Genomic DNA, 15,547 nt, shown 5'->3' with positions numbered 1-15,547 from the left:
AGTGCTTTGCAGTGTATCAAAAAGCGTTGATGTTTTTTTTTAACAAATCAGTACAAAGTAATTTCCTAAACTTTTGCTCAGTGTTCAGTGCACACTCGTACAAATTAAAACTACGAATTGGTGAAGCGGAACAGGTTTACTCCGGGTCAAAACGGTGCTTGTTTGATAGGCGCAGTGAAAGGTCAAGTGAACTCCGGCATGAGTTCACCATGCTTGGAAAAAAGTCGGCCGGGTCGAGGTCGAGCGCTGACCTCTGAACCAGATTAATCACTCGGGATGTTACGTCGTTTGTTACTGATGGTTATGGCTTTAAGAAACAAAATTGTGTTTGCGACGTAAGTATTTGAATGACTGCAAGAAGAAGAAAGGGGACACCACTTTGCAATAGTCTGCAAGCTGGATAACAACGATACAAAGAGTACCAGACTGCCTCAATAGAGGCGTCACCCGTTGTTTCTGCCAAGCGTTTTCCGGACAGGCGTTAATTCTTGCTGAGTTGCCAATGAGAAGAAAATAAAAATTGCTGAGTTGCCAATGTGAAGAAAATCAGGATGGAAGACTATAGGTTGGGCTTAAGATTTTGTGTTGTAGCATTTGCGATAGGTTCCTGTTTATTTATGATCAGCTATATCTTATTGCAAGAAGACACAAGCTATGTAAAAAATGTCCAAAATATGATTGATGAATTTTCCAAAGAGTGGAGTATCATGCCGAGAAAAGGATATGATCATGAAATATTGCAAAAGAGTTCTTTGGAACCAGAAATTCTAAGCATGTTTAAGTTTGACCCAGTTGATCCTGAAGCTAACATGAATGCTTCTCAACTTATAACATCCAAAGGATTACCTTGTCAGGAGCACTATCCACAGACAACAGACGGATATATTTTGGGGATGCAGCGAATACCTCAACCAACAAAAAATCGCTTGCCGGTTTTGCTGGTACATGGACTGTTGAGTTCATCAGACTGTTTTCTTACGAACCTTATAAATGAAAGTCTGGCCTACATCCTATACAATAAGGGTTATGATGTTTGGCTTGGCAATGTTCGCGGAAATCGCTATTCCACAAACCATGTAAGTTTGTCACCAGATGAGTACAAGTTTTGGCAATGGAGCTTCGATGAAATGGGAAAATATGATATTCCAGCTATGGTTTATTACATAACTAACATAACGGGACATAAAAAGGTGAACTACATTGGACACTCACAGGGAAATACATGCTTTTTGATAGCTGCAATGACTCAAGGTGACAGTTTTGCCAGCAAAATTGAAGCCTTTATTGCTCTTGCTCCTGCTGGTTTAGTTGGGCATATGACTTCTCCTCTGCGATATTTGAAATATGTTGCTAATGACATAAACTTTTTATATCGACTGTTTGGAGATGGCGATTTTCTTCCCCATACCGGTTTATTGGTTTTTATTGCAAAATTAATCTGTCCACATGAGGAAAAGTATTGTGAAAATGTCTTGTTTCTTATTGGAGGCACTGACTTTACGAATACCAACATTTCAAGGGTTCCTGTGTACTCTGCACACAATCCTGCTGGTACCTCAACACGAAATATGATCCACTGGGCTCAAATGGCTGGCACCAAGGATGGTAACATGAAGTATTTTGACTATGGACACTGGTACCTTAACTTATGGCACTATGGACAGACGCACCCACCCCTGTATGACTTCAAAAAGTTTAAGATACCAGCTTATGTATTTTGTGGTGGAAAAGATACCCTTGTTGTGCCTGCAGACTGTAACACACTTGTCAATTCTCTTTCATCAATAGCTGCATATGATTTTATACCTGATTACACCCATCTTGATTTTATATATGCCCTAAATTCACCCCCAGTTTTATACAGCAAAGTTTTACATATTTTAAGAAATCACTAAGTATTTTCATTAATGATGTGGTCTGTAATTCTTCACCGTACAAATCTTTTAATGGCTCTTTTACTTTTTTTGTCAATTTTAAGCTGTTGTCTGTCTTTGTAAGTGTTGTACTCAGTTCCATTGCCATTATTGCCTTTTTAATGTGTCAAAGTGGAGATTTTAACATTGCTTGATATATTTGTAAATGTGTGAAGTATTATCTGCTAATGAGAAAATCTGGACTGTTTAATTAAAAATTGTTCAATAAATCAAAGTATCATTTCTCTATTTATAAACATTTAATTAAAAAAGTTTTTAGATTTAATTAAAAAAGAACAGTCAGATTCTTTTAAAAATCTCTTTGTAACTTACCATTTGTTTTTGTTCAATCTGTTGTTTGATATACTTACTGTGTGCCCATAAGGTGTTGAACTTTGCTTTCTACTGTACTATTTGTTGATTATTGCATTTAGATTTAGATAAATGATAACAAATGAAATTGTCATGCTAATGTCCTCTTCTAATGGAAACATCCTGTTTGAGCCCCCCGGAAACAAAACAGGGTCAACCATTTGTTAGTGGTGCAATTGCATCAGTAGCTGCTGAACTCACCACATTTCCAATTGATTTAGCTAAAACTCGTTTACAAATTCAGGTAAGCTGTCAAAAGTTTTTTGCAATGCTTTGATTAACTAAATTACAAAAAAAAATAAAACCTTTAATGGTGCATTGCCTTAGTGCATCCCAGCTATACTATCTTCTCTTTATAACACAAAAAAGAAAAAAAATACTATCAAAATATCAACATCCATGCAGTGTTCCTTGGTGATCTTGCATATATATTAGCACTACTGTCAAGATTTAATTTTGGAGCAGGTCTTTATTTTCTGATGTTGATTTTTTACAGGGCCAAGTGTTTGACAGCAGGTACACCAAGCTGAAATATCGGAACCCCTTGCATGCAATTGTTAAAATATGCAAGCACGAAGGTTTTACTGCACTGTACAGAGGGTAAGTTGTTGTTTAAATAGTCATTGCATTTTGTTCTGAGTGAATGCTAAATCATTTTTGTTCGTCAGATTGTCCTGGTTAAAGGGCTACATTTAAACAATTCACAAATGTTATTTTTTGTCCTTTGTTTATGCAGATGTGCTCCAGCAGTTTTTCGACAAATTGTTTATGGTGGTTTAAAGCGATGGACATATAAAAATCTTAACCGCTCATACAATGGTAAGAATATTTGCATCAACTGCCATAAAAACAAAACAAACACCATTACAAGCTGGTCTGTATAGTTTCGTTAATACGTAGCACACCACTTGCAAAATGTTTTATTGTGCTTGCCTCTTAGCTTAGTGACTACTTTTACCTGTTGTTGTTGTTGTGCAAAAGGTCATCTGAGTTTACTACTACAGCGACTGGAAAATATTGTTCCACTTCTCCATGAGTAACTCTTGGGCAACACATCAAAACCTGACCCCTGTTAAACCCTGCTCAGAGAACCATTTTGGGTCAAGGAACTGTAATGGTATTTTTTTTATGTAGGTGTGCAATCATTTTCTTCCAACTTAGCTTTTGCTTTTATTTCTGGAAGTTCTTCAGCTGCAATGTGTAATCCAGTCGACATATTAAAGGTATGTGGAATCAACTCATGTTTCAGAGGATTCTTTTGAACATTTTGTATTATTTATTCTCCTGTGCACACTTGTCCATGATAATTTGACAGCTTATTGCTGGTGTCATTGGCAGTTTGAGACACACTCTTTATGAGCATAGCACATTCAAGCATGTAAAATTTGTTTGTAAACATGTTTATCAAACCACCCTTTGCATTTAGGTGCGAATGCAAACACAAGGCATGACTTTATCAAACTCCTCTAAACAGCTTATACAGGATGGTTTCAAGGGATGTTTTAGAGTGGGTTTGTGAATCTTTGTAACTTTATTGTTATTAATTAATAACGTACTGTACTGGTGTTCATAAAATGTACTTTCAAATAAGTTTTGCATTGTTTTGTGTCTATAAATGTTTTAAGTTTAGTGCCTACAAACAACATGTGCCGTAAAATGAGTTAAACAATAAAAAAAACATAATTTACTTTTTTATAGGGTGTCAGCCCTAACATATGGAGAACTGGAGTGTTGGTTGGTGTAACATTTTCAGTCTATGACGAATCAACTAGAATTCTCCGGCACAATTTTGGAGATTGGTACATCACTTCATACGTAATGTAATACGCAAGTACCACTATTTTAAAGCTTGGTTAAAAATCTGAACTGTGTGCAGTTACCAATTTTTAAATTTATTTAAAAATTTGAGATAATAACATAATGATGTAAAAAGAATATTAACAAAGTTTTTTGAGAGTTGATGGGTTTTAGTAATTTATTCTTAAAAATTAAAAAAATAGTCGCATCATTTTTATACTGTAACCAGTTCGCGTAAACTTGTGTGTGGGGACCCATTTGTTTTTGCTTGTAAAAACAATCATTTTAGCAAGTCAACTGGAAATCTATAGAAAGCCACTGTTCTAGTAAAAGTGTTTTTGCACCCAAGAAACCGCAAGCATCCATAACGTCTTGCCCCTTGCACGCAAAAACAAAAGATGATGTATATATAATAATAGCAACAACTCATGTTGTTTTACATTGTGTTTTAGATCATCTTCTTTTGCTTCAATTTTGGGAACAGTTTTTGTTAATCCTTTTGATGTCACCAAGGTAAGAACTCAAAGCAAGTTTTCTTTATGCATTATAAAAAGTTACAAACTCCCTAAGTCCGGTTTATAAAAAAACTTTGCTTTCAGCGGCCTGTAGAATGTTTATGTTTCACCCCTTGGCGCTTTTTAGTAGGGTTGGCCGGTTATCTGTTTTCATCCCGTACCAGTACCTTATATTTTACACAAAAAGTACTGCGATCTGATCCAATTCGCGATACTTTACTGAATTAATATATATTACATTATTCGCTTTAAAAATTATGTTCAATTTCTGGCCAGGGCCGAAGTTTAACAAAACACAATTACAATCAAAAATTATCCAAAGCAATGTTTAGTGTCTTTAAAGCACTGTAACGACCTAAAATTGATCCATATGGCCGCAGTATCGGTATTTAGTCCGTTAATTGTCGGTCGAGTACCGATATCGCACATGGTTTCGGGCCGATAACTCTTCTTTTAGGGCTTTACTTTTTTGCCCAACCAAGCCTGCGTTAGTATTAAGCTAAAATGTTCGCGGGCATTCTGTGGGACATTGTGTAATTAAACATCAAACATCGACGGACGTCATTTCCATGGGAAGTGCGAAAGCGCATAACCATAAACGTTTATTACTGTTGTCACAGCGAAGTCTGTAAATTCCAGCAATCCATTTTATGCCAGGGTCCGTAACAAGTATGCTTGCAGACTTGCAGTTAATGGGTAGCTGAGTGTTCACAAATAGCAATACTTTCATTCACCTGCTTCACATACATTACCATCATGTCAGAATTTCTCAAAGCACGGCTTCTTAGTCTGCGACGGACCTGAAATTGGAGCCGGAACCTGGCCCGATCCCGAACCCGAATCGTTTTTGAGATGTCCGTTTAGTTTGATTGACAAGTGTATACAAAGATGTCCCCGTAAAGACCAAGACAACAAACACAACAGACAATGATCCTAGTAAACATGGCGTTTTGGGGCTGTTGGGCATTAGGTCAGGTCCAGCAACTAGCTACTTAGCTAGTTAAATTTTTTGAGAAAAATCGCTGATACAGAGTGTGAAGTCAGGTCCGAATCAGGCCCTTTTTTGAAGAAACTTAAGCCCGAACCCGGCCCGACACAATATGACTCACTTTTCTTGCACAATGACACTTGTCAAGTAATAAACAAAATAAGAAATAACGTCAAAAGCATAACGATGTATTTCGCTGTGTATTTTAACTCGCATTCTCTTCTACGAGATTGTTTAGTTAAATTTTGTTTGACATGCAGTCTTCGGTGTAAATAACATTAATGTTCTAGCAAGTGTTTCGCCTACAAACTGACTCTTGATTTTGATTTTAGTCACGAATGATGAATCAATCACTACACAACGTCAGATACACAAGCATGTGGCATTGTATTTATGAGGTGAGCGTGTGAGCTACTGTTATGTCTACGTTTCAGCAGCTAAAAAAAAAACAATGAAACGATTTGACTCTAGGATAGGATTAATACCTTGAAAGCTAAAATAGCGATGTTTGGTGGTTTTCTGAGGTCTGGTGAGAATCCCAAAATAAGTATTTGGGAGCCGCATGCGGCCCTGGGGGCCGCGGTTCAGAATCACTGTTCTAGATTAGTGTATCAGTGTTTTTTACTGAATTTCTTATTTATGGAATAAGCATGATTTTTTTCAGTAGGTTACACCGTCTTGTGTTGTTTTGCAGACTTACAAAGCTGAGGGATTTCGTGCGTTTTACAAAGGATATTTGGCAAACCTCTTTCGTTCTGTGCCTTGGCACTTTGTTGTATCCTTTAGTAAAGTGTCATATGTTTAGGTATCATATGTATACATACTTTGCAACTCAAGGTTTAGATCAGGGCAATTTTGTAGACCGAGAGGCGACTGTGCTAAAATATATGTAAACACCGTGAGCGTGGGGTAAGCGATATGACTTAAACCTAACTAAACCTTACAACCAGATTTTATTCGTCTCGCAAACAAACACCAAAGCACAAGGGGCGCAGCAGCTTAAACATGTGCCTATTTAAAATAATTGTTTTTGCTTGCGATTATAATTGTTCGTGTGTCTTGGAGATCTCGAGAGCATGGTTGGCAATTAATTTGCCACGGGGGCCTTTGAATAACATTATGTATGCTAACGGCTGATAGCTTTCGAGTACTAAGGAGCAACCTTTCATACAAACGTGTTTCGCTTTCACACGTCCTATACAAGCGCTTCCCAAACTGTAACTTTTAATTTGGTAATTCTAGTTGTAACTTTGTATGGAATGTATAAACGTCTCCCCTGCCGAATAATACCCCTTTGTTCCCTACTCAAATGACAAAAGAAGGCGATTGTTTGCGCATAATCGCAGTATTATATCTTGTCTATGATGTAACAAAGTTTCTTGCAATTAACGCTCCAAAGTCTGTTAGCTAAAGCTTTTGAGTTGCTGAGTGAATTTAATTGCTCATCTTTGCTCGGGAGGCAAGAACTTTTTTTACAAAATAATTATCTAATAGGGGGCGATTTTGATCCAGGGTCACAAATAAGGCGATTTAAAAAATTAAAGACCACATAGCCTCTGTTAAGATTGTTAAGATATTCGTTTTATTAATCAGCAAAGGGGGCCATTTGGCGTTATCCAAATAGGAAACTCACCAGCCGTCCGTAGTTTTGCCGTATAAGGACAAATGTACATTATTACGTCGGATGGCTTATCACTTGTATCCTGACGTTGTAGCGTTGACAGCGGTCATGGTGGTAATCTAAGGACAGCTTTGCAAATAACTTTAGCGCTTTGGACTCTGCTGTTGCTCGGTGATAAGGAATGCAATAGAAAAGGCCTGTAGTTGGACCCGTCATCTATTGATCACAGAATAACGATTTCACCATACTAAGTGACAGCAGCATACGCAGCTAAGATACAATGTAAATTCCCAAATTACTTTTTGCAAAGTTAATGCCGTAAACATATATTTAAGCAAAGTATGCCTATGACCCCAGCATGAGATAATATAAAAATCACACCGTGTACAATTTCAGCTACTTTAGAGAAACGGGGCGTAAAATGCCAACACCCTTGTTGAAATAAGGTTCTTAACACCCTAGCATAGCAACAAAAATAAAAACAAAACAAACAAAACGTACGTTGCAGTCGTTTGACACGCCATTTTCAAATCACACTGAGGGGTCGCACACCGAAAACTATTAGATTAGAACTTACCTTTAGCGCGGCTTGTATTTCGCTTGGAGAAAGACAACATAGCGACACAATTGCACTAAAACAATCACCAAGCCGGAAATAGCTGCGCAACGTCGAAACGTTATGGAGCGCTTAAAAGTGTCGGGCACAATTGGTGGATGAGAGCCAAAACGCGCTGCAGCTACACGTCATTACAAGGCGTTAAGTGACTGGGTCTTACGAGAAAGTGAGGTTGGCGCATTGTGGGTAAACCCGACTGGGGGTGGGACGTTGGTGGACCCAGTCGAGAGGGGCCTATAAACTAACCACCCGTGTTAGGGAAAGAGGGTGGGGTCGACAGGAAAAGAAACCACAGAAAGAAACCCTGCCGGATAGTTTCAGGCGCCGGAAGAAAGAGCACAAGTCTTAACTGTTTTGTTTTCCTTAACCATATCGTCGTCACTTCATTTACAGTTTTTTCTGGTTACCGACTTTGTGGAAAAAAGATGATTTTTTACACCAGCACTGCCAGCTACCGCCCCATGACCTCCATTTCCTATTTGTCTTTCATCATCATGCCTATTTGCTGTTATTTGTTTTTTATCATATGGTTTGCTGTCTTGCTTTTTGTTGAGAAACCAACCAAAAATAAAAAACTGTCTTGAAAAAAACTGTTTTTTTACCAAAAAAAACTTTAGACATTTGTTGTCAAACAACGTATTCAAATTAATGATCGCAAAAGTCTTGACTCCACTAGGGGACGTTTGTTTATCCAACCCCTACAGTCCAATATTCGTTGTTCTTACGAATGACTGATATAACTAGAAAGGTAGCTTTCCTACATGTTGCCGTTTTAGTATATTATATGTCTATTTAACCATTTACTTTCTGCACTATTTGACCTGCAAACCCAATTTTTTTATGTAAAAACGTGTGTGACCCTACTCCCTACACACGTACTGTTTATTATGGGTCCCCTTCTATGAAGGGGACACATATTGTTTTTGTCCGTACTTTTTTTTCTGTCTAACGCTGGTTTGTTAAACGCGTTTGGTCAAGAAAGAGTGCTCCAAATTTAATGAAATTTACACAAATGTTAGTTATTAATCCAAATTTGATCCTCCTGAAGTTTGACCCCAAATGACCCAGCGGTTCACCCGCAAGCCCCCAAAACGTATTTTTTTTAAAAACGGCTGTACTGACTAAAGTACATCATCTCTGAGTGATATGCTGTGTTGTTTGGTGCAATATAAGATATTTCAGAGAATTTTGTATCTTTTTTTTCGATTCACCCATTTTCACCCCTTAATATTCATTTCTGTCTAACGCTGGTTTATTAAATGCGTTTGGTCAAGAAAGAGTGCTTTACATTTATTCAAATTTGCACAGATGTTAGTTATTGCTCCAAATTTGATCCTCCTGAAGTTTGACCCCAAACGACCCAGTGGTTCACCCACAGCCCCCCCCCCCCCCCCCCCCCCCCCAAAAAAAATTAAAATTAAAAACGGCTGTACTGACTAAAGTACATAATCTGAGAGTTTCATGGTTTGTTGGTTGGTGCAATGTAAGGTATTCTAAAGAATTCTGTAACTTTTTATTGGATTCACCCATTTTACCCCTTAAACCCCCAAATAATAAGTTTTAGGCCAAAAATACAAGCCCTAATGTGCTGAAATGTTAAACAATTGTTTGCAGTAGGTTATTCGTTCAGTACTTAATCGGCCAAATAGTTACTTTTACAGCCCATAATATGTGTACACGTTCAGTCAGATAGAAGTCTCAACTCTCAAGGGAGTAATTCACTTGTTTACGATTAAGGCGGGTGAATGCAGCGGGATTTCTCAGCTTGACGTCCGGACAGGCGTTTTACGAGACAGTCGTTTCGGTGATTAGAAATCAGCTGTTTTTGCGCAGCTATGCTATGTCGTTTTATTGAGTATCAAGCACATTTTCAGTTGTGGAAAATTGTGTTAAAAACTGACCTTGAACGACAATATCAAGGTCAAAGCATGAGATTAAGTTAAAAGTTTTTTTCCCGTTCTTATGTACTGTTTTTTTTTTGTAATTATATGACAATAATGATGCAAAAAGAATACGGACAAAATTTTGGGTTTAAAGAAGAATACGGACAAAACTTAAAGTTGGGTTATTGCTAAAGTTGGTTAAGTTTTTTCTTAAGAATCTAAAAATAACCAGGACGTTAAATCCGCACAAACGCGCGTGTGGGGACCCATCTGTTTTTGCTTGCAAAAACAATCATATATGTAGGCTAGATCAAATGGTGTGTATAGTAAATTGGTAAATATCGTATAGAATATATAAAATGGAAGTATATCAGAAAGCCACCTTTCTAGTGTTGATTGGTTATACGGTGAAAAACGGTACGATTGTTTCTACATTCCGAAGAACAAATTGATATAAAAGCATCGAACCAAACTTTAAAACATATTCTTTTATGTTTACAATCATAATGTTGTGCAATAATCAGTAAAAACTCTTCCCACTCTGCGAGAATTTAATCTTTAGCTTAATTCAACCTTATGTTGTCTAAAAAATTTAGAAAAATTCACATAGGTTTACAGACACTGGCAAATTAAAATACCATGTTGTGGCAAATGTGTAAAAAATTAATAATAACTGTGTGTTTTTGCCATACCTTTAAGTTGGCTTGTAGGAAACCATCGTCGTGTGACTGCCAACGTATTTGCGTATAAAGCAGAGGACATCCTACTATACATTAAACCGCCACATTTGTTTACCAGTAAATCTTCCTCATGGGTCTTTAGACATTTAATAACCATGTGTGTAACTGAACAAAAAGTTTGAAGTATTTTTTTTACCAAACGAATAGAACAAACCTTTAGGCAGCAAATAAAATAAAAATGACGAACGTAAACAATAGCCTATGTGTTATCTTCCCTTTGACTTTCGGGGAGCACATTCACATATATGTGCCCAAAGACATACGTTTTGGTAATGCGCAAAAAAACGTATTCGAGCTATTTTTAGGAGTTGGACTTTTCACCTTCCGGCCCTGCAACCCTGGTTTCAGGGGAAAGTGAAATGAACTTAAACATCTCTTGGGAGTGCTTGTTAATAATCAAGCTCACCTCTAAACTGTAAAACAATGACATTTAGTGAAAAGACTTTTTTTATTTACTCCTTTCGCACATTTAGGTCCGACAAAACGTTCCAAACAAGCACCACAGTACAATGTAACACAAATAAGGGAAAAACGAACAGATTTCATTTCGATGCCGTGAACGATCAAAAACAAGAAAAGTACATTGTCGGTAAAAATGGCTCACACAATAAACACAGAATTCAAGAGCGAAGTGAAACACTGGTACCAGTCGGAAAACTATCCGCTACGAATTACTATTGTTCCGAAGAGAATCTGAAACGTCTCGCATTGTTCGTAACATTTCCCTTTGCAATCCAACCATGCTTTCGATGGCGTTGGCAATTCGAGTCTGACTTTCGGCAAGGATTTTTAGGCTCTCAGGCAAACACAGCAAGGAGTCGATCGGGACCTCAAACCCGTCCTCCTCTGCGCGACGACCTGACTCCGTTTTTGTACCGTTCGATCGTCTCTTTGGATATAGGTAGGTAATAGGTTCATCTACTGTTGCAATTACAGGGCTTAATCTATCCGTGGTCTCGGTCACAGCGTCAGTTCCTTCCCGATCCGATTCGCATGTGTTGTTTTCTGCAAACTCCTCATTTGCATCATCATAAAGTATTTCCAGGCACCGTACATTGCCGGAGTTAACTGATGGCGGAGGAACCATGGTTGGTCGGTCTGACATAGTGCAAATACTTTTGTGAGCACGTTTACGATTGCTGCGGGGACGGATATAGCTGCTACTGTACGCTTTCATCATCACCATTTCAACATTGAGGAGCTTTGAGACATCTTTGAATGTCAATGTTCCAGGCTGGGTTGAAAATATATGGTAAAATTTAATACCCAAAGGATGATACATTTGGTTAATTAAAGCAGTGATCTTCAACCTTACATGCTACCCCATTTTTTACCAATAGGGAGAAAAATGTTTCAAGTAATGCCGAAAAAATTTAAGTGAGAATTTGAATAATAGCATTCAGCGTGCATTATTTTGCTCAAATGTTACAACCCAAAGGTTTTATTTAATTTGGCCAATCTAATTCGCACTAAAGCTCACCAGATGGCAGAAATCAGTAAATTTATGTATTATTCCCTGTACCCGCTGTATTATTTTGGACACACTATGTCATTCGTTGGGCTCTATCGTGTAATAATAGGTTGGACAACTTGTGTTATAAATAGATTTCGGTCTCAACTATTCGGTTTTTGATTATTGCATTACAATGATTAGATTGTGACATAAGGTACCAAGCTGTACTGCAAAACATGAGAAAAGGTTGCAAACTAGAACAAAAACATACCATTTTTTGGTAATAAACACCAAAAAAATTATTTTTTTAACTCCAGATAAAGTTTAGGTGACCCCACTTGGGATCGCGACCCATAGGTTTAAACTGAGTACTTCGCAAGCTTTTTTTAACACAAAGGTTTGTTAGGTTTGAGGTACATTTTCTAGATGTTCATTTGGACAACGGATGTAACAATACTTACATGTTCAAGTCCATCATCACAATTTCCCAGTATCATAGAGGGATCGCCAAACAGTTCCGATGGGCAAGCAGACTCTTCATCACTTCCATTTTTCTTTTCATATTCTTTCCACAAAACACAAACAAAATACATTATCTGTAATAATTAACATAGCTAAGCAGCTATGTAAAACATTTGACAAGAAGAATAAATGATACTAAAACAAAATACTGGTTGTATTTATCGATGCTAAATGCTGTAAATATATCAAATAATTGATTAGCTTCACACACATGGCCCAAACAATGACATAAATATGTGCAATCAATATCTCTATTTTAAACCAGTATACCTACATTACCTTACCTAATGCTCTTTTGCAAGTATCCAAGGCTGCTTGTCTGGCTGCAATATGTTCCTGAGAGCCCAAATGGCGCATCAACCTTCGAACTCGCCATCCTGACATTGGTGGACCTTGACCAACCGCCCAAACACATCCTTGAGAGAGAGGTATGCGACTGTTTCTACACAACCTAAATCAGATTTTGAGTGTCAGAAATTATTACAGTTTTTTTAACTTTTGAAGAATACTAATAGAAGTTCATGGCTTCATGCCTTATGTTCATAGTGAAAATTCATGCAAAAAAACTTGTTTTTAGACTAGCAATCATATAAATAAGTTATGGGGTCATCATCAACACCCTCATAAAAAGAAAAGTAAAGAATCAATAAAGCAAATTCAAACCTGCAAAACGTAAAGTTCTTTACGGGGTCATGAGAAAATGAAGGAAACTTTTGACTCCAAACTGGACACCACCTTCTAATATCTCTTTCCATTGCAAAAATTTTACTCGTTTGTTTCGTCACAAACCAAAAGTTTAGTCAATTGTATATATCAGGCTTTGTCAGCGTCAGTGATATCACAAAGAGTAATAGCACCTGTCGCTGTTACACTAACGTCATTTCAACTAAAACCGAGCAGGAAATCAATCTAAAATTTCATGCATGACTAAATTTCTGACAAAATCAATGGACAATTTTTGTGCATACATTTGAGATGACAACACAAACATGTTGCAACAAGAAACAGACTCGCCTGGTTTGCGTAAAACGTTGTTTTTGATGATTATTTAAAGTAAAAAATGGTCTTGAAAAATATATAATTTGCATCGCAAGTTGAATCTATAATTCTTTTTGAAACACTGCACTGTATATTTGTGGTCACTGGTCCATGGCAGGTAGAGTTAAGTAACATAACTACATAAATAAATTATTTGTGCATGGCACTATGGCAAAAAACGCAGGTTTAAATTATTGATTTATTTTTCTTTTTTTTCAACCAAATTTGCTAATTTTTTTGTTAATTTTAGGATTTTTGTGTTTTCCTTTTCGTCATGCATGATTTTTTTTGTTCGTGATGCAAGAATTTTTTCAACCAATCGAATTGTCCTATTGTCGTTGCGTCACAAGCTGAAATCAAAAAGGGTTCACTTCGAGCAGCAAAAGGAAAATGAAACTGTGCTGTGTCTTTTTTATTGTTTCGCAATATGTTTCCCTAAAACTTCCTCGTTGACGTTTTGTGTTGTGACAGAATGATATGTTGAAAAATCGTCAAAACAGTTCAGTAACACTAGTTAATTTATCCATACTCTATAATATAATATGAAGTATATATAAACAAAGCAAAATAAATTTTTCACATAAATGTAACATTTGACTTGTGGTGTTTTCTGTCCAGTTTGCTGTGTTAGTTCTCTGTGATTTTTTAATACTAATATTAAAAATACCTAATATACCTAATATCCATTGTTTGCAGTTTTTATCTAGAGTATTTAAAAGCAGCAAACAAAATGATAGCTTTAAACATAGATAAAATGATTGAAATGGCCAAGGAGTGCAAGTATCTTCCTGAGCAAGATCTAAAAAAGTTGTGTGATTATGTTTGTGATTTGCTGCTTGAAGAATCGAATGTGCAGCCAGTTTCAACTCCAGTTACTGTCTGTGGTGATATTCATGGACAGTTTTACGATCTGCTTGAGCTTTTCCGCACTGGTGGAGAGATTCCAGATACCAATTACATTTTCATGGGTGATTTTGTTGACAGAGGGTACTACAGCTTGGAAACCTTTACCTATTTGCTCACACTGAAGGCAAAATGGCCAGACCGCATTACTCTGCTGCGAGGAAATCATGAAACAAGGCAAATCACCCAAGTGTATGGATTCTATGATGAGTGTCAAACCAAATATGGAAACGCAAATGCATGGCGCTACTGCACAAAAGTCTTTGATCTCCTTACCATTGCTGCAATAATTGATTCAAAAGTCCTGTGTGTGCATGGTGGTCTATCGCCAGACATAAAAACACTTGACCAAATTCGCACAATTGACCGACAGCAGGAAATTCCACACAAAGGGCCATTTTGTGACTTGGTTTGGTCTGACCCAGAAGAAGTGGACACCTGGGCAATCAGCAATAGAGGCGCCGGGTGGCTGTTCGGAGCTAAAGTTACACAAGAGTTTATTCACTTAAACAATCTGTCCCTTATCTGCCGGGCTCATCAAGTTGTTCATGATGGCTATAAGTACATGTTTAATGAAAACCTGGTCACTGTATGGTCGGCACCAAACTACTGCTACCGCTGTGGAAATATCGCTGCAATCATGTCTATAAAAAGTCCTGAAGAAAGAGAGCCAAAGTTATTTCGTGCTGTGCCTGATAATATGCGCGTCATTCCAGCAAGAACCACTACACCTTACTTTCTTTGATGTTAAGAGTTATTTTTTGTCAACAATTAGCTTTAAATATCACAAAGGCATTTTGCAATATATGAGTTGGGTAATTAAATTGTATATCCATGAATGTTTTTGAACTGAAATAAAACATAACGTGGGATGTATATTATATTTTTGTAAAACAAATTCATTGCCTTTTTTGCTTTTTTCAATGACAACTTGCTGGCTATAGTGTTTGGTAATTTGAAGTTCACTTTTGTTTTTATCATTTTTGTAAAAAAAACTTCATAATTTACAGCAAATGATTAGATAATTGTTTTTTTGCAGTTGCCTTCATATCATATCAATGTTTTTATGAAATGCAACAAATTACTATTTGTGGGCAGTATTTTCCTGCGTACATTTATACATAAACCAATAAAATTTGTTCTCATACGCACATGTCACTGATCCTGGTTAAAAAAGTTGAAAGAG

General features: G+C 37.0%; 3 protein-coding genes and 1 pseudogene across 4 annotated transcripts; 3 read left to right on the top strand and 1 right to left on the bottom strand.

Annotated features, from left to right (window-relative positions):
- Positions 1 to 149: 149 nt before the first annotated feature.
- Positions 150 to 2,348, top strand: LOC145233826 (gastric triacylglycerol lipase-like). The gene has a single exon (XM_080098611.1). The coding sequence runs from the start codon at positions 552 to 554 to the stop codon at positions 1,893 to 1,895; it is 1,344 nt and encodes a 447-aa protein (XP_079954737.1). The 5' UTR covers positions 150 to 551; the 3' UTR covers positions 1,896 to 2,348.
- Positions 2,326 to 8,412, top strand: LOC145233835 (kidney mitochondrial carrier protein 1-like). Its single transcript, XM_080098620.1, has 10 exons — positions 2,326 to 2,529; positions 2,782 to 2,885; positions 3,022 to 3,104; positions 3,420 to 3,508; positions 3,712 to 3,792; positions 3,984 to 4,105; positions 4,535 to 4,595; positions 5,918 to 5,983; positions 6,280 to 6,360; positions 8,216 to 8,412. Exons 1-10 carry the CDS (start codon positions 2,398 to 2,400, stop codon positions 8,249 to 8,251), a joined length of 855 nt encoding a protein of 284 aa, XP_079954746.1. The 5' UTR covers positions 2,326 to 2,397; the 3' UTR covers positions 8,252 to 8,412.
- A 2,462-nt stretch (positions 8,413 to 10,874) lies between these two features.
- LOC145204080 (uncharacterized) lies at positions 10,875 to 13,335 on the bottom strand. Its single transcript, XM_080076506.1, has 4 exons — positions 13,084 to 13,335; positions 12,705 to 12,871; positions 12,360 to 12,463; positions 10,875 to 11,679 (listed from the first exon to the last, which is right to left on the bottom strand). Exons 1-4 carry the CDS (start codon positions 13,173 to 13,175, stop codon positions 11,110 to 11,112), a joined length of 933 nt encoding a protein of 310 aa, XP_079932632.1. The 5' UTR covers positions 13,176 to 13,335; the 3' UTR covers positions 10,875 to 11,109.
- Positions 13,336 to 14,128: 793 nt separating this feature from the next.
- LOC145204089 (serine/threonine-protein phosphatase 6 catalytic subunit pseudogene) lies at positions 14,129 to 15,508 on the top strand (annotated as a pseudogene). The gene has a single exon (XR_013853451.1). The product of XR_013853451.1 is annotated as a serine/threonine-protein phosphatase 6 catalytic subunit pseudogene (transcript).
- The last annotated feature ends 39 nt before the right edge of the window (positions 15,509 to 15,547 follow it).

Source organism: Phallusia mammillata, chromosome 1, assembly GCF_965637545.1.
Source record: "Phallusia mammillata chromosome 1, kaPhaMamm4.hap1.1, whole genome shotgun sequence".
Lineage (NCBI taxonomy): Eukaryota > Metazoa > Chordata > Ascidiacea > Phlebobranchia > Ascidiidae > Phallusia > Phallusia mammillata.
Note: the sequence above shows the minus strand (reverse complement) of the source record. Positions and strands in the feature narration are given on the sequence as shown.